The sequence below is a fragment of the Lissotriton vulgaris genome, chromosome 5 (genome assembly GCF_964263255.1).
Source record: "Lissotriton vulgaris chromosome 5, aLisVul1.2, whole genome shotgun sequence".
In the NCBI taxonomy this organism is placed as follows: domain Eukaryota; kingdom Metazoa; phylum Chordata; class Amphibia; order Caudata; family Salamandridae; genus Lissotriton; species Lissotriton vulgaris.
In genome coordinates, this window is record NC_141693.1 from 2,030,765,476 (window position 1) to 2,030,788,714 (window position 23,239).

Genomic DNA, 23,239 nt, shown 5'->3' on the forward strand with positions numbered 1-23,239 from the left:
GCATGAGAACAAGTACAGGAGAGCTAGTGGCCGCATATGCAGTGACCACTGAGACTGAAGTCATAGAAACACATTGCATTGACACCCTGTCAGCCCAAGCAGCAGAGCTCGTTGCTCTGACCCAAGCCTGTATACTAGCCAAGAACAAGAAAGTAAACATATACACAGATTCACGTTATGCATTCGGAGTCGTTCACGACTTCGGTGTCCTCTGGCAAGAGAGAGGTTTTCTAACCTCTCACGGAGCCAAAATCCAGCATGGTCCCCTCATTCAAGCACTGTTAGAAGCCATACATCTGCCTACAGCCATAGCCATCATGAAGTGCAAAGCACATACGAAAATAACAGACAAGATTTCCCAGGGTAACGACTTTGCAGATCAGACAGCGAAATATACAGCACAGACTCATACACAGACGACTGATGTATCATCACTGACACACAGCATGACAGTCAGGGACCCCACACTAGATGTCATTGACATACAGACACATGCTACTTCAGATGAAATCAAGAAATGGGCTGAACAAGGAGGGGTCCGGACAGATCAAGGTTGGATGACGAGGGGAAAGACCACATGGTTCCTCCCCGACTCTATGGTTCAAGTTATCATCAACACTGCACATAGCCCAGCACATTTAGGTGAAAAAGCCATGTTAGACAGTTTACAGAATCTCTGGTTCAACAAGCATTTACGAGCAGCAGCAAAACAGAAAGTGCGTACCTGCATGATCTGTTGTCAGTTCAATCCAGGAAAAGGGATTCCCGTAGAGCAAGGTGGATTTCATCCTCCTGACTATCCTTTTGAAGTCCTCCAGATGGATTATATCCAGATGGAAAGATGCCGAGGATTCAAGTATGTCCTCGTAGTTGTATGTGCCCTATCCCGATGGACAGAAGCATATCCCGTTCCAGATTACACTGCCCCGACCACTGCCAGGCAGCTGGTTCGTGAATTTTTCCCTCGATACGGTTTGCCCCGTGTTGTGTATTCAGACAACGGTCAGCCATTCTCGTCTGAATTGATGAAACAGGTCTCGCTTCTATTGGGGTACCAGTGGAAGTTTCACTGTGTCCGGCATCCAGAGGCAGCAGGTCTCGTGGAGCGCCACAATCAGACTCTGAAAACTCGCCTTGCAAAAGTGTGTAAAGAGAAAGGCGTAGATTGGATAATAGCATTACCAGTTGCACTGTTTTATATGAGAATGGTAGCCCATTCTAGGACAGGGCTATCCCCGTATGAGGTGGTCTTCGGTAGACCTCCTAATATGTGGGGGACGCCTCTGCCGAGAAAAATCACCGATGTCGAAAGTACTATGCTGACAGATTACCTTGCTTCCTTGATGTCTGCACTACAATCTTGTCGTTCACAGGTTGCTGCAGCCTTCCCAGACAACACCGAGGTGAAGCCACATGCACTGGTCCCGGGGGATACTGTTGTTGTTCGGAACTTCGATAGGACGAGTCCTTTGAGCCCCGTTGGAAGGAGCCGAAGATTGTTTTGTTAACAACCCGGACTGCAGTAAAGCTAGAGGGGAGGAAGGGCTGGGTACACTCCAGTCACGTGAAGAAATTTCATGGACTTCCGCCAAACCCTGATTCAAAGAACTCTCACGCACCAGAGACAGACACCAAACTCCCTTTTCGAGAGAAAACTCCCCAAGAGGAGTACAGACAAAAATTGAGGTCTATTAAGTCAGACAGTTTAATTGTTTAAGTCCCCCTCGGGTGAAGCGGTTAGGCAGTTTCTGACAATGTACAAGTTAGACCCAAATAGAGAGAGAGATAGACAGGAGATCATGAAAAGGAATCGTTACTGTAAAAATCTCCGTAGTAGGTGCATCTGCACCCTGATTATTATGCTTTTTCTGAGTCTTACGTTAATTGGCATCAGCTTGATGTTGTACCTGTATTTTCCGATTGCACATTCTTTTTCTAATGACACTGCAGAACACACATTTAGTGAACTACCTCCACACGAACTGTCTTATCGACTTGCGCTGCGCAACAATACATTCATTCGTATGTTACACCATTCTCACCAGATCAACAATGCGACTAACTGTTGGATATGTGGCCGACTCCCACCCTATCAGAACTACAAGGGAGCTCTGCCCCTCTTTCCTTACCCGTTTACACATAATGGTTCCTGTGGTGCATGGTTTAGTTTAATATCCTCTTTAGATACTGAATCAAGGGTTTCCCAAGGCAAATGGATATGGGGGAACCAGAACACAGTCATGAACAAAGCATGTTTCCCAGATGAAGAAGGTCTTCCACAAATGACAGGGACCGATCTAGAAAATGAAGTGTATGGATTAGGCAATTTTACACTCAACCTCATGATTCTAAATGTTCAGTCAGAAACCAGTCCAGACTTGCTATCCATATCAGTTTTACCAGCTAAAGGTGTATTGTGCGTCAGAAAGAATGGTTCAGTACATCTAGGCCATAGTGATTGCACTACTGTGGTCGAATTCAGTGATGAAGGCAAGTCTACATTCAAAGCTTCCCGACATTCCTATTTCATTTGTGGTCATACAGCTTATGTACGTTTACCTCTAGACTGGGATGGTACTTGTTTCATTGCATTCTTATTGCCACCAGTTTTTCTAGCCCCATCTGATTATCACAGAAATTCCCGCCTCAATCTAGTTAGACACGAAAGAGACCTTCCATTAGTTGATTTTACTGAAACCGCATGGGAACAATATACTGATTTCAATAAAGGATTCTTTCCCTATTTAGGCACAGTGTCCAATAGTAAACTGATACGCAAATTAACCAGAATTCTCGAAGCAGTAGTGAATGAGACTACTTCAGCTTTGGGCAACTTAACAGAGGAGCAGTCTGCTATGAGACTTGTTGTTCTTCAGAACCGCCTTGTCCTTGACGTCATCCTGGCCGATAGGGGCGGGGCTTGTAGAGTCATCGGATCCAGTTGTTGCGTGTTTATTCCTAATAACGCGCCTTCGGTCTATAAGGCCATCACCAGACTTCACGAAATTGCCCATCAGATACATCAGAACCCAGGCTCCTGGACTTGGTCCGGTTGGCTCTGGAGTGTAATAACAGCCTGGGGATGGAAGCTATTGTCATTCCTAGGGATTATATTGGCCATTGTATTCAGTTGCTGTTTATGTCTTCAATGTGGGCCAGCGATTTGCGGCTTGTGCGCCACAGCTTGTGTTCCCCGTTCAAGTGCACGTTCCCATTCCAGATTAAAGAAAGAAGAGCAGATGATGTTATACGAACAGATAGATGGTCTCATGAAAATAGATATATCCTAATGGGTCCGTAGGGGACAAGGAGGGAATGAGGTAATTGAAATTTTTGTTGTCAGGTATGTCCCCTAACGAGTACCCCATCGTCTCCATGTACGAGTCAAAGTGCATGTAACTTCCCTTCGCAACCGAATTTGATGACGCAAATACATTTGCGTCCAACGTTAACATGTCCTCTATCAGATCCACCATGAATGGATTGATAATTCAGTTCCTAAGTATGCCGTGCCACCGTCTTTACATGGTGCACTTTCACGTTTTCCTGGCTCTGCCGAGTTAGGCCCTGAATCCTGCCATTGAACCACTTCTTTCCCGTCTCTGTCTCCGAAAGCTGCAACGTGGAGATGAAATGCATCCCTGACCTCTGCCTTACTTCCTGCCAAGAGAGCGGTGCCCGGCTCGGCCTGCTCTGCCTGCCAAAAACAGTATTTTGCCTTCAAGTTATCAGCGTAGCCAGCTCAGCCTCCTCGAAAACACATTCCTGTCTAGTAAAATAAGTAAATAGCTCCCCGGCTGCAGAGTAAAGGGCAAAGCCTTCCTGTCCTCCTCATGTAATTCATTGCTCCCGTTACCATGGTAGGCCCTGGCTCCGCACACGCATACACCTAGACACGCATACATTTAGTATAGAATAGCCTCTGCCCGAAAGACCTTTTCCTCCAGTATAAACATCCTCCAAACACAAGATATCAGATATGTTTTAGGAACAGGTCGATCTGACATGCCAGACTTATGTCTCTTCTACTAGTGTTAAAAGTCAGACCCTTAGCTTCCTCCAGATGCACGTCAAACACACGTCATATTAGCTGCGCGCGCATCCAGGCCATAGGTTTCAGCTGACTCTGCAAGAATTCACTAAGCATCCACCTACTTATGACACTTTTCTGTGACGTTTCTAGTCCACGCCTCTGTGCACACCCATGTTCACACCTTTTTGCTACGCACATATGTTCTTATCATATACATTTCACTAGTCACGCCTACTGTAATACAATGCTATTGTGTCATTTTACTATATATGTCATGTACTGTGAATAATTCATTGACATCTTTCCTGACATCTTCCCTTACATACCCGAACCCTTGTATTGATGGAATAGATCTCCATTGAGTCGAGTCATTTCTGAATTAAAGCCCTTTAAGACTCAGACACCCCGGACTCTGCCTCTCTTTTTATTGAGCTATTCTTTTACTTGTAATTATATGGCAAACCTGTATACGGTAAAATATTTACCACAATGTCTCCCGGGACATCCATCTCCTCCATGACTTTCCACAGTTTTACTCTGGGGACCAAATCGAAGGCGGCACGCAGGTCCACAAAAACAGTGTACAAGGTGCCGCCCTCGATTGATGCTGTCTTTCAGTATAAAAGATTCAGCCTAAAAATTTGGTCTATTGTAGAGACCCCTTGTCTAAATCCCGCCTGATAGGGAGTCAGGATATCCGTCTCCTCCATCCAGTTCTGTAGCCGGTCCAGAATCAGTCTTCCGAAAAGCTTTTGGGATATATCAATAAGACTGATCGGACGATAGTTGGCTGGGAGCAGAGGGGAGCCATTTTTGAAAATTGGAACCACTTCTGCTCCCAGCCAAGTATCCGGCACCTCCATTCCCCCCAGGACAGCATTAAATATCAACGTGAGATATGGGCCCCATATCCCTGGTTCCTGCTTAAATAGGTCGCCGGGTACCCCATCGAGACCAGGGGCTTTCCCTGTGGACAACCCAGCTATAGCCACCCTCACCTCTTTTTCAGTGAAAGGGTCTCCTATTGGATCTGGCACTATCATAATGTTTGTTGAATTCGGAGCCCCATCCTCCATTGAGTACAATGACTGAAAATGACTCTGCCATAGGCTAGGAGCTATGTTGGGCTCTATTGCTGAGGCTAAGTCCTCTGTTCCGTTGGAAACTATGCGCCAGAATTTGCTCGAGTCTTTAATGGCGAGTGATCTTGAGAGATTCTCCCAGTATTGTTGATCCCATCCAGCCCTGGCATTCGCCAAGAGCTTCCTGTAGGACCTTCTCCTGGTTTGGATTTCTTCCCTGCCTTTGCGCCCCTTAATTGCAAGTAGCAATTTGGTTTTTGAGTCCCTGCATGTGGCATTATACCACGTCCTCTTAGTTATGAGTCCTTTTTTGGCCCCTCCTTTTGAAAATAGGTCCAGCTCCAGGGTACTGATTAGTTCTGCATGGGTCTGGGCCAGCTTTTCTCTATTCCCCCCTTCTCCAACATTCGTCCCTATCAGGAAAGCCCTCTCTAGAAGCGGGATAATTCTTGCATATAATTTTGGTAACTTATCACCGCTAGTAGCCAGTTTCTCCCACCTGACTTTTCTCCGGTTGGTTTCTAGGAGAAGACCTGACTTGTCTTTGTTCGGGCCAAGCGATATATCTTCGTTGCCTGGTAGGGCATAATAGACAGACCCTCCAGCATTTCGCGATTCACGAAAAAATCGCGAAATCGGCAGATTACCGCGATGACCGCGATTTTTGCTGATTTGGCCGCTAAAAAGTGTCTTCCCTGAACAAAGGAAATAATTAAGGCTTCCTATTGGGTGCCATGGAGCGCACACGTCACTAGGTGTCACCGTGCAGCCGTAAAATAGCTGCTGCCTAATGGGATGAATTCAATTCCTAACTTTTGCAAATCTTTTCGGTCTTCAACTAGGGGGGTGACGGTTCCACCTTCACTCCACCCCCTGGCAGTGCTTCTGCTGACTCGATGGGAGCACTTTGTCAAAAATCTAATGCCCAGCAGACTGACTTGTTACTGTGTCACACGCAGCCTATTTTTAGTTAAGCAAAACAAAACTTGCAAGTGGGGTGTCAAGTGGGGTGTCGAGAGAACAAAAAAATCAGTTTCTTCCTGGCAAGTGGCAAGTGGAACCTATTGATGACTTCGCAATAAATGTCAGAACAGAGGGGCACCTAGAGTCAAATTTCGGTGGGGGTCTGATTCTGCAAGCAAAAGGCCGAGTGGAGCTGCAGGGGCCCTAAGAAGGGGTAACAACCATCAAAGCCTCATTAACAAATAAAAGGTCTTTAAAAGACATGTAGAGTGCTCGGGTGCGGCTGTGTCTGCGCTCGGGAAACTGTCTCATCCCGGCTGACACACACAAGGGGGTGGGGAGGGGGGGCTGAAGCCCTTTGAATCCAATGGGCGTGGCACACCTGTTTCAGAAGGTTCTACTTAAATAGAAAAGGCTTTCCAATATTCTTAGAAAGCCACTTCATAGTGAATTTGCCACCATCCATAACTGCAAAGCAGGCTGCAGGTTCTGCCATCAGAAAACACCTTTTTTTGAGGCACTGCTTGGCCACGAAGATGCTGGCTACTCTATTACGAATATCTGAAGGCTATTTTCTTCTACTTTACCCCGAGGCAATAACTGGGTGATACCCCAATACACAGCTGTGGGAACAATAGTTTTTCCATGTGGGGCATTGATTCTGGCCTTGCAGTGACAAGATGCTCATTGCTTAACCTCATTTGGACAGTGACTTGTTATGTATGACTTCCCGCATCCCATCCAATGGAACTGATGTCAATGGAGTGCTCTCAGCTGATCACCTCTGAGGGTGCCACAGTGCGTCCACCCCTCCTCTCAGTGCTAATATTCTGAAAGTGTTGGTCTCAGCACAATACAAGTGGTACCGGACGACTCCTTTAGATAGTTGTGAGGGAAAATAGGAAGTGGTGCGGCATGGTCAGCACTGTTTGAGATGGATGAGGAACTGTGGCTCGGCCCCTTCCCCCAACCAGTTTATATCACTGTGCCTTTTTGGCTCTGCCCACTTACCTGTTGTGTCAAGACTGAAAATACCAAAGACTGAGAGTCCTCCCCAAAACTGGAACTCTTCTCCCTTTTTAAGGATGGGTTTACGTGTCCCAGCGCGCAGAGGGTGGAAGTAATTACAAAAAACACAGGGCTTGCTGAACGTGAAACTGGTGCCAGCAGGTTGGCAGCACCTCTCTTAATAATTGCACAGGAATAATTTAAACAGGCAGAGATAAAAAGAAATAGCCTTTTATGTCTAACCATGTGTTTATTGGAAAGGCTTTAATAAATCTTTGCACTTCAAATTACCAGAGAAAAATACAACACTAAAAAGGGTAGGATCGAGTAAAACATATATTCTGACAGCCACTCTGTTAATAATGTACCCAGCACATTGGAAAAGCATACTGAGGTGCACAGAAATTTGCATATTTCAATAATTCTCTACATTTTTCGGTTAATGTTTGAGAAAATAAGTTCATGTATTGTGGGCTCAGAGCCTGGTTTTCTGGTCCAAGTGTTTTTTTATGTATGCCAACATTAGCTTCGCTAGCATTGGTGCAAATGGTGCCGTGGCACTGGGACCCAAAGCTCTGAGGGCCCACTGAGTCTTGACAATGCTGCATTTTACTACTCCAAAAGCAGTCAAATGACCTATTGCCTTTGCTTGCACCAGGGCCCATGGCCTCCTTGCTACACAACTGTATGCAAGCAAGGGTGGATATGTGCGTTTACCAAATATTTCAAATTAAAAGAGTTCCTTGGCCTATAGTAGCACATTGGTCTGACTCTTGGGTTCTTTCTGTGAGGAAGGAGCAAATCCATTTGAGTGCGGGTCCTTGGGTGCAGATCTCATGAAGGCTTCTGATGAGTATGGTTCGGAAGACTGTATCAAATGTCACTGAGAGGTTGAGTAAGATGAGAGCTGCTGTCTCCCCTTGCCCCAGGATGCTCTGGATGTCTGTGGCTGTGATGAGGGCTGTTTTGGTGCTGTGGTTTTTCCTGAATCCTGATTGAGTGTTGCTCCTGAATGGATGGATTTCATGATCGTCCATGTCTTCTCTGGTGCAAGTTTCCCCATGCAGTTGTCTTGGTTGGTGATGGGCAGGCTGGTGATGAGATCGCTAGGGCTTAGTAGGTGTGTGAATTAGCTATATGCTTGTGATTTTGTGGTTGAAGAAGTTTGATAGGTTGTTGCAGAGTTCTTGGGAGGGTGCGATGCTGTTGATGAAGGCTTCTTTGCCTATTGTGTTTGATGGGTGCAATGGGAGTCTCCACAGTGTTTGACCCAGTTAATGAAGTTGGTGATATCTTTGAGGTAATCCATGGGGTTTTGGTTGATCTGGGCTAAGGATCCCAAGGCTGGCATTGGTGGTCATGTTGACCTTTGGTGTGTTGTTTTGGAAGTGGGTGATGCAGTGATCAGTCCATATGAATGGCGATGTGGAGTTATACTCGATTCTATAATTTGTGGTGAAGATGTGGTCCAGTATGTGTCCTGCAATGTGTGTTGGTTCAGTTACTCGTTGGGTTAGTCCAATGTTGTTGAGGCTTTCAAGGAGTGTTGTGGAGCAGGGGTCGGTTCTATCTTCCAGGTGAAAGTTGAGGTCGCTGAGAAGTATGAAGGCTCTGGAGTCGATTGTAAGCGGGAGCAATGAAGTCCGTGATGAGGCTGGTGAAGGTAGATCGTGGTCCGGGTGGTCGGTAGACAAGGCTTCCATTTACAATTAAGTTTTAGGAGATTTGTAGATTAAAGTGCAGATGAGTCCATGGGTGGGGTGGTGCTTTCAATGGACGTTGAGCACCTGATGGAGCATTTGAAGAAGTTATTAATATGCTCTACCCTTTTTTAAAGGTGAAGATTGCACCTGATAATGTACATTTACACAAATTAGAGAAATAACCAGAAAGCAAGAGGTGACCTCCCTATGCAGTCTGTCTTACTTATTTTGATCAGCCACTACGATCCTGCGCCCTAGGGTGCCTGAGGAAGAGGTGTCCTGCCTCACAGATCCGGGAGGCAGCAGTGCCCCAGCAAGGGTACACACATGGGCACTAGAACATCCTAGGGCGAAATCCAGCCCCCTCCCGCGAGGTTAGGACTGGAGCTGTGCTTCTGTAGAGCTGCAGACATGCCTATTGCAAAGTGGAATATTCTGCTGAAACAGTTTCCATTGATTTCAGACTGAAAATGAAGGATTATGAGTAAAATAAAGTGCTGCAGAAATGCCGCTAAATTTCCATATTTGTGCCGCTAAATTTCCATATTTGTGCCGCTAAATTTGCTAATCCATGCCGCAATATCCTGGGGGGTCTGAATAGAGTTCCAGGGCGTTGTGGTCACTATCCCTTCTCTCAATAACTTTAAAGTCAACTATTTGTGACCACATTGATAGTTTGACAAGGATATAGTCCAGTCTCGATTCGCTGCCAGATTTGTTATAGGTGCAAATACTTGATGTGTCTGATTTGGAACGCCCATTACAGGCCCTTAGACCTTGATTTAAGGTAAGGGCGGTTATCTGCAAGGCGAGGGGGGACCAGGCTCTGGGAGGGGGCGCCACCATCACCGGAACAAGCCAACATGAATCTTCCTCGAGGGAGGGGCCATCACGTAGGCCTGGTAGTGGTTCATACTGAAATCACCTCCCACCAGGCAGTGGAGTTCCCATGGGATGCCATCTAGGAACGCAGAGAGTTCCTCTATGGTGCTAGATTCTTTTGACATGGGTACCGGTCTCGAATATACATTTACTACGGCCAGTTTTGTGGAGTTTGGCCACTCTAATAGGACGGCTAGAATATCATCGGAGTCTGTCTTCAGACAGCTAGCCTGGCAGCCTAGGTCTAATGCTACCCAAGTCGCCAGTCTACCGGATGGCCTGCCCCGTCCCCCCCACTTAGCTGGTTTAGAGAATACTGCATATCCCTGAAATGTGAGTTCTTCTCGGGCCCAAGTCTCCTGAAAGAGTCATATACTTTTTGAGTTGATAAAGGAAGCCCACTCCGGACAATCAATTTTGCTGGCCAATCCAGCGACATTCCATGAAATCAGGGTCATGGGATGTGATTTGGTGGTAGATGGCCCTATGACGATGGTATTAGCACCACTAGTCTCCTGGGTGGCCATCTGGGGAGGAGGCGAGTGCACCCGGGCCAACCTTATATTGGTGTCAGTCTCAGGTATGTCCACTAGAGCAGGCTCCAGGACTTGATTCGGTGTTAATTCATTCTGTGCCCTTGTGTCTAGTGTTTGTTCCAGGGGTATGCTATTCCCTATCCAATGGGGTGCAAAATGTTCCCTCCCCTGAATCTCAGGACGCCAATCTACCATTTCGAGACTGCTATATCTATTGTAGGTGGGAAGGTGAGCTGGGTAGTGCATTCTGTGGGGCCCCGGAATTCCTCTCGTGATTCCCCCCCCTCTGCCCCTCCTCCTGCTGTTGAACTCCCAACCCACCTCCTCCCCATACGGTAAGAAGTGGTCAAAAGATCTTCCCCTATGATGAAATGGAACACTTCTCTCCCTACGGCAGCTCTCCCAGTCATCCAACAGCTCTTGGTGTTGCCCCCATCTCTGATCCTCCAAATTGTATAAACTTGAGGGATAAAAGAATGAGAGGGGGAGGGCTTGAATGTTACTGCCTTGGTCATCAGAAGCCCAAGCACAAATGTAAGCAGCTGTGCCTGGCTCTCTAAAAGTGACCAAAACACAGTCTCCTCTAATTGATTTTCTGGAATATCCCACCCAGGGAGTCCGCCTAACCATGGTAATGTCACTGGTTGTACCTCGCGGGAGTGGTCTGTATATGGATAACCAGCTAATAACTTTGTTTCTAAGGGAAGAAGTTGATTCAGTTACCATAGATTTTAATTCAGGGACCCCTGTCAGGTTCACGGTGTAGGGGGACGCCTCTGGAGGGAGATTGACAGGTTTAGGTTTTCGGAGAATGTTATGTTTTTCCCCCAGAAGTGTTGATTCACTCTTTGTGTCTGTCGGGATTATAGCAGAATCTTTAGATGGGGGAATTGTAGTTGGAGCTGGAATCGATGTCTGTTGGGTTTTTGGAGGGGCGATGTTTGTGTTGGGGTTGTCCAGGGATTGGGGTGTCTTGTTTTGATTGGGTTGTGGATTTTGAGAGTCAGTGGCTAAGCCCTTTTGCTTTAGAGTTGAAGTAGATTTGTTTCCCTTTTTGGACTTTGGATCTGGGCCCCCTTTGGCTCCTTTAGCTCCTTTAAGTTCGAGTTTCATCGAATCAGCTAGTTGGACTGTAGATTTTTCAATGTTGACCAACCTAGCTTCAATCTTAATCAGGCGAGCTTCGAGGGGGCTCAGTAAGGACCTAAAAAGTGTACCTATATCCGCCAGTGTGATGTAATCACTGGAGTTGTCCACTAAGGTGATGTTTGAAGTGGCTGGTTCGGCCGTGTGGCTGTGAACTAAGGGTGAGATTGTTATACAGGGCTTATCTGAGTTGATGTCTGTGATGCCTCCTTTCGAACCATTTCCCCTCGATGGTTTGGATTTTGGTGTTTTTATCCTACTGCATTCTTTGTTTTGTCCACCCTTCTTCTTTTTTTGGATTGAACCTTCCCTGACCCCTGTGGCTCTATCAGAGCTAGTCTCTTTGTCGTTAGCTGACACTGTGTTAGATTCGGGTATCGGAGGCGGGATTCCTGGTGAAATTTGAGGTGTTTGGGTATTAGGCAGGGCCATTAAGCTCATATCCTCGAGGTCACTGGGGGCCTCGATTGTAAAGTCTGGGTCAGTAATTAGAACACTGGGTGGCTGGATTTCTCCCGAATCCCTCGGTGCACTGTTTATAGGTTCTGACCTCCCATCCGGGGTTCTGGCTTGGGCCATTGGCCCCATTGAAGATCTCCTAACCCAGTCTATTTCCTGGGAAATTCTTCTCTCCAAAACTTCTATTTCCTCGATCAAAAGTGATCCGACTTTGACAAAGTAGTTGTCGATGGTACCTTTGGCGGCTCCAGCCGCAGCCAGGGATGATTTGCTCCTGGTTTCTCTTGTACACATTGCTCCGTTATTTGAAAAAAAGAATAACAAGGGGGAGGGCCCGGCCCGGTCTCTACCGTCCTCGAACGGCCTGAAACGGCCCGCTCTTTGCCCGGTCTTTGCCCTGGGCTCCGTCCTGCGCGCGTCCCGCGTGCGCGTTGGTAGTTGGGATTAAGTAGATAGGAGGAGAGTGGGCGGGAAGAGTCACAGGTGCGCTGGTATCCGAAGCGCTACTCCTCCTGGGACTCGCAGTCCCGCCCTCACAACCGGACAGACTTCAGTCTCTCCCCGGCAATCCAGGCAATCCAGCAGGGAACGCCAAAGTTCAAATTCCCCGGTAGTTAACAGGGACAACAGTCACGGTATGGTATGCAGTAACAGGCTGCGAGCGGCTCCCGCGAAGCGGGGGCCGCGAGCCGTTTTGAAGCAGCTGGGGGAGGAGAGAGGGCGGGAAGAGTCACAGGTGCGCTGGTATCCGAATCGCTACTCCTCCCGGGGCTTGCAGTCCCGCCCTCACAACCGGACAGACTTCAGTCTCTCCCCGGCAATCCAGCAGGAAACGCCAAAGTTCAAATTCCCCGGTAGTTAACAGGGACAACAGTCAGGGTATGGTATGCAGGAACAGGCTGTGAGCGGCTCCCGCGAAGCGGGGGCCGCGAGCCGTTTTGAAGCAGCTGAGGGAGGAGAGAGGGTGGGAAGAGTCAGAGGTGCGCTGGTATCCGAAGCGCTACTCCTCCTGGGACTCGCAGTCCCGCCCTCACAACCGGACAAACTTCAGTCTCTCCCCGGCAATCCAGGCAATCCAGAAGGAAACGCCAAAGTTCAAATTCCCCGGTAGTTAACAGGGACAACAGTCAGGGTATGGTATGCAGGAACAGGCTTATCTCCTGGGGGGTAGCACGGAACCAAGCGAGCAAACTTCGGAGGACATGTGAAGCACTCACGCAGTACCCACAGACGACAAACCAGGCACACCACAAAAGAGGCAGGACACCAGCTTGCGTTGGAAAATTAGTAAGTAGTTCAGTATATCTCCAACCTGCAAGGCAAAAATGCATAAAGTGGTATCACAACGCGGCGCCAACTGGCACCAGAGCCAAGTGTATCAGGGGGGATTATTTACATGGGAAGTAAGGGCTGAGTCCGTAAGTCCATGGCTGAAATAAAGAAGATGATTAAATTGTCATTAAACCTGGGGTCACTATGGCGGGGCCAACTCGGGCTCTCATCCTTAGCAGTAGACTGTGACTACAAAGTACAACTTTAGCATCAGGATACCCCATGCAGAATAATTCCTACCCGACCCCTGTAAAGGTAAAGCTTCATGGCATCACAGCAAATCACAGCAAATCCCAACAGACAGGAGCCCCTGTAATAAAGCAGCAGGCTTGCTCATAAACATGAGATGTAACCAGGGGCCTGGAATGACACGTCAGGCCAGCACAGGGGCAGGACACCTGTAGTAGAAGGGTTTTACTCCACCCTCATCCTGTGGGAATAAAACACTGGGCAGAACTTGTAATGCCTAAACCTGTGGGCATCCAACTTTAGGCACAAACTCAGTAAACATAGGGCCTCAACAGCATATCTGGAATCAACCGGTACTGGATAACTACTCCGCCCGGGACCTGCATTTAAGCATGAGGGCATCAACATTAGATATCGGTCTCATCACCTTAGGCCTGGGAGATGACCCCCTCATCAGGGTAGTAGGCACCTTGTCTGCAATAAAACCTTAGGCATATACATTACGGTGTGACATTAGGCATTTAACCATAAGTATATCAACACTGGCGCACCTCACCAGTGCGTACATTAGGCTCACTTAGGCAGGTAAATAACATCCACAGGAGGCCCACAACCTTATTTGTATAACCGCCTGGAATCAGGGTAGGACCACCTACCAGGCGTGAAACATCAATATACATTGGCATCAGTAACGGTAGTAGCTGGTCAAAACCAATCAAACATTTCCTATAACCTGGTCACTGTGCAGGAATAAACATTTCAGTAGGGCAACCATTTGCACCCCTATTCTTCTAGGCTCCCTTAGTCATTTCCTTCATCAGGCTTCCGTAATAACTGGGGACCTCAGGGCAACCCATACAGCAGGGACCTATATTTGCAATGGGGGGGATGATGCTCTCTACCCCAAAATATTCAATAAGGGCAACCTGCTTGCTCCCGAGTTGTCTGGTGGGGCAGCTAGGTGCAGGAGAGTCAGGGCAGTCCAGCACTTCTGGAGCCCAAGTTGCAGATGCCCTCTGCCAGATGGGGGACCTGATACGGTAAAACAGTCCCCAGGGGCGGGCACCGGCAATGTACCCCGTTGCCCCCCCTCCACCAGCTTAAGACAGGCCTCACTCACCCGGAATTCGTGCGAGTGCGGGGGCTCCTCCGCTGTAGCTCCGGAGGTTCTGGACTGGGGCTCTCCCGATTTCTGGGAGCCCCGCCACACCTTCTGCCAGCTTCACTCCAGCCCTTCTTCCTTACAGTGGTTTCAAAATGGCCTCTGGGACCCCTATGGGCCTTAGTGCTTCTCCCTCAGGCCTGAGGGGACTTCCACGCTGGACTGGGGGGGGGGGTTGAGGCAGGCATCGCCCCCTCCTCTCTCGCAGCGGCCTCCTCCTCTCAATGGCAGGGCTCCGGCAGCACAATCGGGTCTCCCTCTTCCTCACGGGAGCCCCGCAGGCACTCTGCACCTCCAGCCGGCTTCGCCCGTGTTCCCTCCACTTCACGGGAACCTGGGACTTCGATCCGGAGCCGATGGGCTCCGGGTTCTCTCTTCAGTGCCCAGGCCGCATTCTTGCTTTGGGGCATAGACCGGCGGGGTGGGCACCCGCTCCAGTCGCTCTCCCTACGCGGCTCCCCACAGTCCACGAGGGCCCCGCACCGGCGCTTCACCCGGGTCCCCCTCCCTCACAGGGACCCAGGGCTTTGGGTCGGCTCCTCTTCTCTGGCTGCCAGCCGGCAGCCAGTCCCTGCGCGGCCTTCCAGGGGCGCGGACGCGCAGGCCAATCCGTACGCGGCAGGCTGGGGGCGTGGCAGGTGACGTCACCGGCGCCCCCGCCACTTGAAGCTGGCCAGGCCGGCCTCAGGCCTATCGCGGCCCTCACTCCACTCTGGCGGCCCTCTCCTGGCACCGGGGGCCGGCACGACGATAGCCACAACAGTGGGGGCCCCTCCAAGGCGGCACCGCGCCGCGTCGGTGAGATCGGTGGGAATAAGGGGTAGGCTCCCTTTTAATTAATTATTTATATGGCGGCCAGTGCGCCAAAACGAGGGTAGGCTCCTCCAGCTCGATTCCCCTCACAGTTCCCTCAGGCCACACGGCGCTTCAGCGCTTCCAGGCTCAGCGCTTCGGGGCCTCACAGCACTACAGCCACAACAGTCACAGGGCACAGTGCTTTAGCACGCCACAGTCTCTCGGGGGCACAATCCTCCCCGGGCAGCTCCTCACAGTCCAGCGCTTCCACAGGGGCCACAACTTCCCAAGGGGGGCGGACAGTCCCAGTACAGCTCCTGAGGGGCCCCCTCCTCACCTCCTGGGCGCTCCTTTCGCGCTGCGCTGGCGTAATTCACGGTCCCTAATAGTGACAGGGACCTGGGTGGGCCCTCATAATTCAGGGGCCCAGGGGACAGCAGGGGGGAGGGGATTTTGAGGGGTGCAGGGCCCAGCTCACAGGCCCATGTGGCGGTAGCACTTCGCAGCAGGTCCCCTCACGTTCCTGTCCCCGCTCTGACTGACTCTCTGGTGGCACATCCCCCTTACTAATACCCTCCTCCCAGGCAGTGCCAGAACCTTCTAGAATGTTGGCAAAGCTGGCCTAAACTGGCTCAAGGGGGGTGGGGGGTTGAGCACCCTGGGTGCCAGGCTTTCCCTCCAAAATCTAGGGGTGGCTGGGTAATAATATCTAGACCGCTGACCTATGGCAGTCAGGTGGCAAAACCCATGGCCATGGCATCCATTTTAAACACAGAACATTTCAGTCAGGTGCAATTCTAAAATGGGGGGAATTTACAAGTGCTCACAACATTACATAACATTACAATTTTAAAACAGGGTAACTCCTACCACACACGCCTATACAGGTTTACTACCATGGGGGAGACATCCTAGTCAAGGGGGTCAAAAGCGAAAAATTTCGGGGGAGAAGGCCAAGTCCAACAAGGTGTTTATCAGTGTTTATATGTTTACATTGAGGAGGGCTGATTCCCTTTCATTGGGATTTTATCAGTTATTATATGTTAAAACCTATAACAGGACGGCCTGCCTATTACTCACCTTCCGTTCATCAGCGAGATCATTGAAAAAGGCATCTATGTTTGACTCCAAGATCAAATCTATGCTAAATATCAGTCTGGCTCCAGATCATGCTGCGGCTCAGAGACTGCCACCTTACACAATGTAGAAGATGCCCTCGGGACCACAGGTGAGACGACCCGTGCCTCCTGATATTGCTGGATCTCTCAGCTCCATAGAGCCATCGCCTTTAACCCATTGGCCGTCCCACCCCCATGCAGCCTGGAGCCTCGAATGGGATTCACCGACAATGTCTTTCACTGGTTCCCCGTCAGCTTTTCCAACTGACACCTGCTTGTTCCATGGGTACCACCAGGACCCAAACGTTCTCTATCACCTGTTGAATCCCACAGGGCACCATACCCTCTCCTGTCTTATTCGACATTAACATGGAGCCGCTTGTGTTCTACTCAAAGATGCCAGCTTCAAGATTCCCTAATACATCTATGATGCTCCGCTCTCCTTGAAACCCTCCTCTGATTCAGATTTACTGCACCTCAAACACTGCCTGCACATCACCCTTCCGGAAGCGTTAGAAGACGCCCTCTCTGTAGTCGTGAATCGCGCCACTACTGGAGCAGCCCTCCTAGATTTGACCATAAAAATTGACAAACAAAAACAAAACGGAAAAAGGAGAAGCGAGGGTTTCCTTGCAGTATCTGGTATTTTTCTAATGCAGAATGCAGTGAAGAGAAATATGGGTGAAGAATCAATGCAGGTGGGAGGTTTCAGAAAGACTCTTACCTTGGAGGAGAAGGAGCATCAACAAAAAAAACCCCAAAACATATTGCATCAATGCAGGCCATTGCGCCCTACAGCGTCCAATCTATTGCGAAACGGGTCTGCTCATCCCTTGAAGACAAGAGTGCGTCAAATATTGGTCAGCCCGCCCCTTCAAGGTCCCGCTTTGTCCTGCCGGTACTCAACACAACTCCAGGAGGTCCTGGTACTCTCCATACATTAATTGACTCAGGTACACCTGGTTGTTTAATGGATCCAAGTAAAGTTTGCCACACTAACTGGCACCAAGGAGGAGCCTGCACCCAGCAAGGGTACCTCACTCACGTCTGGATCAGCACAAGAAGAAGCAAAACTGGCTGAAGTTCGTAGGTACACTTTGAGGGGACATAGGGACATGTGAGAACCATTTGGTTTGATATTACAGGCTCTACCACCTCCTGTCACAGTGGGATCTACTGGGCACAGGCTCGATAGCCCTGTGAGCGCCTGGCAGGCTCCATCCGCCTTATTGTTTAATGACGTGCCACCCACACCCAGAGGTTTACAGACTCAGAGAATGACGCCATTTGCCATTCGAAAACAGGTGGCTTGAGGAAACGAAGAACTAAGGATCAGATTCCAGCATCTTTCAGTGCATTTGCAAAGGTTTCAGTAAAAAAGTAGCCAACACCTTGACACTGCATCACAAATATGATTGTGCCACAGATCTGGCCATGCAGGAAAGATCTCACGTAGAAGGATTTATCTCGTGAAGAAAAAGGAAGGTGAGGGGCTTAAAGTCTAGCTAAAGAAAAATGTTGATAAAAGGTTCATTAGTAATTCAACACCAATGACTGGGACCCCCTTCTTTTTCATTCGAAAACCAAATGGGGAATACAAGCTGCGTATTGATTACTGAGCTGCATCCTCTCACCAGCAAGAACCACTGTCCTTTCTCATACGTGTATTATTCGACTACGTGAAACCTACCAAGATCTGATCAAAACTTGATTGAGGAGCAGTCTGCAATCTTGGCAGAATCCAAGAGGAAAAATGCATTCAAAACACTGCATGAACAATAAGAGTACAGTAATATGCCCTTTTGATTATATAGTCCAACTATTTTCAAATGATATTTTTATAACATTGCTGGATGCCTTTATGATATACTGATATATTCAGAGAACATTCAGCAATACCAGGAGCATGTCAAAGAGGCACTTGTCTGTCTGCAAAGGCATTCTTTTTATGCTAAGTTAAAAAGGTGTTATTTTGAAGTCTTAAAAATGGTTATGTAGTAGCAGAACTGATGAGAAAAGGTTCGTTAAGGCCAAAAAAGAAGCCTTCTACACTACAGAGGATACTAAGTATAGTGCCGACAAGCAGGGATGCTGCACCCCACACTAGCCAGGAATGCACGCTTGACTCTCTGTGGCCACTTCAATCTCTCGACAGAAGAATAGTTACAGTGGGTCATTTTCCACAAGCAAAGTTACAAACTATCCAGCATGTACTGACCTCTAGACTATTTCTACACATGTATTTCTTCCCCGAAACTCAGGATTTCCTCTATCAATGTATGTGTCCTATGGCTGCTGGTTACGATGAGTAATAGATACAGCTGGTAAAAGAGTGGACCACTTACCACCAGTGAACCCAATGGTACTGAGACATATGTAATTATTGACAGCTCACGAGAGAAAGACAACCACTCCTGGTACAAAGATCTTTCTTACTTTAATCGGTATGTAAGCCACTTTGATATCTGGGCGACAAAGATGGACCATGTACCAGATGAGGGGCCTATATGTATCCTCTTTTGGGGCCCGATTTACAGAACGAACTTAAGACAAAATACTAAATTTACTACCATTATGGTATTCACAGAAGGGACTTACTCATTTCGGTATACACAGAAGTTAGGAGTCCTAACTTTACTACTCCCCAACTGAGAACATTCCTAACTTTAAGACTTTCGGTATTCACAGAAGGCATTTAGGAGTCCTAAAGTTAGGAGTCTGAAATTCTGTGAATACCGAAATGAGTAAATGCCTTCTGTAAATACCAAAATGGTAGTAAGTTTAGGATTTTGTCTTAAGTTAGTTCTGTGAATCGGGCCCAATATGTCTAAAGTAGACTGCCGAGGACAATCAGAGGGGCTGCAGTTGCAAACGTCCCAAGAATTAAGGGTGGGCGGAACTCATAGAATTTCACTTTGGGTATTCCTCAGAGTGACATGAATACTCAGTAATATTCCACGGAGTTCCCCGAGCAGGTGGAATCAGCATGTCACGCTGCTGGCGCTGGGAACTTTCTCCACGGGGTGCTGAGATTTTTATGATCAATCTCTGTCACCATCAGACATAGGAGGTAAGACTTTGGAATGAAGGTTGGTCTCTGAAACCACTGCCCGCTCCCCCGCGAGTGATCCAAGCCCTGTCGTCTTTGCGGAGAGCCTGTCCATGCCCGTCTTATAATGGATCTGGGGATGGAGAAGGGATCCTCTCTGAAGTCACCCTTCCGTGAGCCCCGCACTACTCATCGAAGGACCTTCCAGCACAGATCCAGCTCATCCACGACCCTTCAAAACCCCAACTCCACAGAAGAGGGACGGATATCTTACCTACAATGGGGTACCATTTGGCCCCCTTCACTATGCCCTTCGGGAAGGTGTCGCCGCACGAGTTGCCCTTCTGTATTTCTGGGTGGGCAAAGGAGTAAATCTTTGCCAAATGCTTAAAGACGTCTTCATCCGCATACTGGATTTCTCCTGCTGGACCTGCAAAAGAAACGGAGAAAAGTGTCTCAATGGCTTTCTAAGTCATAAAAACAAATCACTGCAATGCTTGAGGGTTAGATGGTCGCAGCAGCAGAGTCAAGCTTGGGAGTTTTCCTGTTAAGTCCACATTCAAAGTATATTCTAGGTTTCAACTGGATCTTTTCTCACTAAGACTGTCTAGAAGTCATCAAAACAGCGATCCTCTTGACACCGCTTTGCACTGAGCTTTCTTCTACAAACGTTACCAGAAGTTGAGAAGAATGCAGCATATTTTCTTTCCAGCACCGTCCCTTTCACTCAGGCCTTGGTTTTTGTGGATTTGTATGCATTGAAGAATCCGCGGCTCTCAGACATGATTGGATGACAGTTCCTGGCAGCAAGGAGTAAGGTGAAAGATCATTGCCCCTGCGGTGTCAGTATGTGAAGAGCAGCCACTGCTTGATTAGGAATATAACCCTGGGTGTAAGCTGAGGAGGTGGGTGGCCCTGCTGCACTGAGAGCTTGTTCTGGTTCTGTAAGACAGTGGCTCTGTGTGCACTGCGACAGAGTGAGGTACCGTGAGCACAGAGTCCACAGTCCCCAGAGGTTTGGCAGAGGTTCAAGTCAGAACTGACCTTACTCTCTAAAGAGGTAGCTTGGTCGAGCAGTAAGGCAGCACCAGAGGACAGTGTAAAGCATTTGATGTTCACACTCAGTTAGCAAATTAATTCACACACTCAAGAACCGAACTCTAGGCCAATTGTTTTGTATTAAAAAAAAACTGCTGTTTTATTTCTAGAACCAAGCAAGCCTGGTGCAGGTAAGCATAAAAATACTTTTCAGTAGTACATTACTAGTATGAACACAGTTCAAAATCGCAGTGTAGCTTGTACTGGTTTTGGTTACAGTTTTAAGAAAGCAGTTTGCATCACAATGCAAGAATAGTACATTCAATTGAATGGGCTTTTTAAGTAAAATGCAGTTAATTACTTTCCAGATTACTTTTGCTAACACAGGACTGGATCCTGGATTCAGTCCTGGGACATTTCATGAAAACAGGTGAGTAAATGCATTTTGGTTAAAGGTACGATGTGTAAGGAATATTATTGCATTTCAAAAGTCGACGCTTAGAAACTTTTTCACATAGAATCACCAAGGCTATCCTATGGGAGGAAATTCACTTAGCAGGTGCGTTAGGTTATCGTTACTTTTTCTCACTCAATGCTGGATCCTGGATTCAACATTGGGACATTTCCTGAAAACAGTTGAGAAAATGCATTTTGATTATTTGGCTGATTTTTAAGGAATATTTGCAGTTTTTAAAACTTGACACTTGGAAACTTTTTGGAACAAAAAGTGTCAATGTTAGCCTATGAGGAGAAATGAGTTAACGGTTTTGAGGTAAGTACTCGGTCTTTGGTGTTAGGGTTCTGGGGTTAGACTCGGGGGGGCTCCCAGGGTCAGTGATGCACTGTTGTTGCACCCTCAGCATTACTCGGGCGGCCGGGTGCAGAGTGTTGAGACCCAATGTTACCCTATGGAGGATAGGGGGGCTCCGGTTAGTGGCGGCTGGCAAGGGTGAGATCAAAGCTCCTAGGGTTAAGATCAGGGCACGTTGGGGACCAAGTTAGCACCAAAGCGCCACCCTCAGCGACGCTAGGGCAGCCGAGTGCAGGGTGATTTTTTTAGGTCGGGTGCCCTGTTGATTTCAATGGAGATTCTCCGGGACAAAGAAACGCTGCAGGCTCGGGGACGAGGATCTTCCTGGAGTGACCACCACTTCGAGGGGTAAGTTGGGATGTAGATGGATGGTTAGGCACCCCTGGGTTGGGTACACAAGGCCGTGGGGCGTCGGGTGCAGGGTTGCCTTTGGTCGTCGGATTTTCTTACCCTCTCTGGTCGCGGTAGGGGGGATCCTCTGTAGGCTTGAGGCAGGTCAGGGGTTGCCGGATCTCGGGTCAGGATCGCCGTGGGGACCTCCTCGTGGTGTTTGTTAATTCAAACACAGGCCAGTCTCGGCGGGTGCAGAGTGGGCTGAATTTGTGGTTTCTGGCTGGTACCAGAAGCTGCAGTTCAAACACGTCCGGTGTTCACGGGAGAAACAGCTTGGAAAGTGAATGCAGGCAGGTCCTCCAGTGTTTTTGAGGTTACTGGCCGCTGGACATGCCCAGGTTTTGCAGGAGCAGGTTAGAGGGGAGACAGGCTTGTAGGGGTGGGGCCAAGTCAGTGGGCGTCGTCTTCTTGTTAGCTCTGCACGGCTTTTCGTCCTTCTTCTTCTTCTCTTCTTTTCTTGTGGTTGCTGGATCTGAGGAAGGAAGGTTCAGGGTGCCCATAAATACTAAATTTAGGGCCGATACAGGTAGGTAAAGGGCAGGGACCAATTGGTCCCTTCCCTGGTGTGGGTACATCCCCTATTCTGCCACTCTCCAGTGGGAGGGGGGCAGGAGCCTGTCCCTGGTTGGCTGAGTCCCCCCATCTTCAAGATGGCCGGGACTTGAGGTTGTGTTTCACCTCGCCTCCCCCACCTTAGGGGTGAAGTTGGCAGAGGTGGGCACACCTCTCTTACTCACTTGTTTTTCCCGCCAGTTCTCCCGATCAAAGTGGGAGGTAGAACCAGTGGGGGCCAGATGCTGAAAGCAGCAAATGGTCTGGAGAGGCTCACAAAGGCTGCATGCCTTTGAAGCTCCCCTTCGTGAACCCTGCCCATCCTGGGAGAAGGGGCTTTCCGCCTTGTCCTAGGATGTGCATTGTCTCAGGCCCACAAAGCAGCAAGCTCCTGACCCAGGGGTCCAGAAACATGTCTGCGGGGGGGGCAGCCTCAGCAGCCACTCAGTCAGGTCACTAGGAGTTGGTCAAGTTTCAGGGGGCATCTCTAAGATGCCCTCTGGTGCATTTTACATTAAATCCCCCACTGGCATCAGTGTGGGTTTAATGTGCTGAGAAGTTTGATACCAAACTTCTCAGTCTTCAGTGCAGCCATTATGGTGCTGTGGAGTTTGTAATGACAAACTCTCATCACCATACTTAATGGCAGCACTGCACTTACAGTGCCCAGGAATGGCCCTGGGTACTGTAGGGGTACAGGGCTCATGCACCTGTACCCTCACAACTGGCATAGGGCTCCCAGCTAGAGGGGTGACTGATGTATGCCAGGGCAGTGTTTTGTGGGCATGGCACACAGGAATGTGTGCCATGTCGACTCCTCACTTTGTTTAATACCAAGACACGCAGCCTGCAAAGGCAGTGTGTGAGTGTAAAGGTGCAGGACCTCTAAGGGCGGTACAATAAGTGCTGCAGCCCTTAGAGGTCTTCCCTGGTCACAGTACCCTGGGTACCTGTGGTACCATTTACCAGGGGCTGACCTATGGCCAGT

At 48.7% G+C, this 23,239-nt stretch overlaps 1 protein-coding gene across 1 annotated transcript in view; it reads right to left on the reverse strand.

Annotated features, from left to right (window-relative positions):
* The window catches only part of LOC147718068 (carboxypeptidase M-like), a 217,412-nt gene that overhangs the window by 133,811 nt on the left and 60,362 nt on the right, over window positions 1-23,239 (reverse strand). Inside the window, exon 5 of the mRNA XM_086919901.1 lies at window positions 19,732-19,887. Coding sequence (XP_086776027.1) covers window positions 19,732-19,887 — 156 coding nt within the window. The remainder of the gene's footprint in view (window positions 1-19,731; window positions 19,888-23,239) is intronic.